The 2,071-nt window shown below is 38.3% G+C and overlaps 1 protein-coding gene across 1 annotated transcript in view; it reads right to left on the reverse strand.

Moving 5' to 3' along the window:
• Positions 1-1,473: 1,473 nt before the first annotated feature.
• LOC123101110 (uncharacterized) overlaps positions 1,474-2,071 on the reverse strand; it is a 6,449-nt gene continuing 5,851 nt past the window's right edge. Inside the window, exon 9 of the mRNA XM_044522719.1 lies at positions 1,474-1,500. Coding sequence (XP_044378654.1) covers positions 1,474-1,500 — 27 coding nt within the window. The remainder of the gene's footprint in view (positions 1,501-2,071) is intronic.

Consider the following 2,071-nt stretch of genomic DNA (forward strand, 5'->3'; position numbering starts at 1 on the left):
AGAGAAAGGAAACAAGTGGATGTATACACGCATCCTCTCAAGGAGAGCCTCCAAATTAGTTTTGTTGAACCACAGTAAGTAGTTCGACTTAACCTCATGTTGCTCGGTTGTGACATCAAGTTGCATGATCGATGCACGCTTAGAATCACCATTGGGAGTAGCAAACATCCAAAGCTCTTTAGTAGCCATAATAATAATTTTGGGTTTTCTTAACATGTGAAAAATGAACTAATGGAAAAATCTAAAATGAAAAATAAATAAGGACTCTAGTAACGATACTAGGGTAGCAAATACCTTCCCGACAACCGGCGCCAGACAAAGGGTTGATTACCCTCGATTACGTTTCAATGTAGATATATTCTTCTTCTCTAGAGACCCTAGCATTTATCGAATACATGAAGTGAATAATGCTTGGAAAGGAAATATCTGCAGGTACTTGATATCTCAAAGCATGCTTGTTTCCCGGTCCAGTCACAAAGGTGATTAAAAACATAATAATGAAGAAATATGGCAGGGCTTAAGGTTTGACATGCGATCGTGTACATGCACCCAGGATACCAACTAGATAAATCAACATGGCATTGGTAAACACCGTTACACATATCATGCGAACAAATTATGTCGGATATGCATCCTAATAACCCCATGACCGACTGCCACCGCAACAAGTTCTATTGTCCAACCAACGCCCTATCCGATTCATGGGGTAACCTCGGTTATTAAGGATAACGAGACCAACACATTGGGAGTTCAATGACTAAACTGTATCTACCCCTAGAGACTTGATTACAATTACTTTCATCAATGTTTGGCATATTGTTCCTCTCATCTATGTACCTTGCCTCACCTTGTTCCGATCTTCAGTTCTCGAGTACCTGCGAGTCCTAGGATCGAGGTAGAGAGAAGAGATAAAATCATAACACAACACATAGGAATAACATTTATGGTGTAATACACCGGTGGTATCTTCTCCGAGGGGAGCCCGACAACAGGGTGCCACGCACGGGCATTTGTGCTAGTATAATGTAATGTAATCTTTAGGGTGATAGTATACATCGCAACATGCTACTTGTTCTCTTTTACCCTTCATAGAGATTCTTCTTTTGCTAATACATATTTATAAGGCAAGTTTACAATGTGAATACATCAAACTAGTTCCAAACATTTCACTCTATCCAATTCAATTGTTCATCCACAATACATGCATGGTATAAGGTCTCACAAGAACTCAAAATAAGTAGCCAATAACAGGTTCTGCTCTAAGCTATGTTGCTTCTATGGTCCATGAACTACATTTAAAGAGGCACAGTACTTTGAAGTTCTTGTCTGAGGACACACACACACAAAAATCTATAGAACATCGGTTAATTCTGTTGGTTCCATGCATTAAGCAATTGTTCAGGATGAATTTGTCAGTAGACTCGTCTTCAAAGGCTAGTAGTGATTGGGTAAGTGCCTACAAGAATAAAAACATCAAGCTTCAATTAGATACATATTTTGCTGCAGAAATATGGCAATGTATGAAAACAAGACTGACTATTTGTGTGCAGATGCATTAGAAATGGGGAAAAGAAGTACAACCTAAAATGGCAAGAGGTATGAGTTTTAGAAATCTTCAATTTTTAGTATTGCTATGCTGGGAAAACACATACGGAGATTGATGACAAACCAAAATGTTTGTGTGTTACAAATTGCATGAGTGCCAAAAAGAAAGGAGCAATTCGCATGTTTGGCAAGCAATCTTGAAGGACTGTACAATGATGGAAATCGGATAAACTAAAAGTATAGGCGAGACGCCAGCCCTAAAAAATATCTAACAAATAAAGTACGAGACAAGTCATAAAAAAACTACTGTACAAGTACTAGGCATGGCTGCCGGCTTAGCACGGAAGTGGAGGCCTAACACCACGCTAACAAAATTTAGATGAGCAAGCCGACCTAGCAATGGCTTACATGGTGTTGCGTAGTACGATAGCAAGGCATGTTATTTAGCTTTTTTATTAGAAAAAGGTATTTAGCTAGTAATATATTATGATATGTTTTCTATAATGAATTTGAGTTAAAACATACT

Source organism: Triticum aestivum, chromosome 5A (assembly GCF_018294505.1).
Source record: "Triticum aestivum cultivar Chinese Spring chromosome 5A, IWGSC CS RefSeq v2.1, whole genome shotgun sequence".
Taxonomy (NCBI): domain Eukaryota; kingdom Viridiplantae; phylum Streptophyta; class Magnoliopsida; order Poales; family Poaceae; genus Triticum; species Triticum aestivum.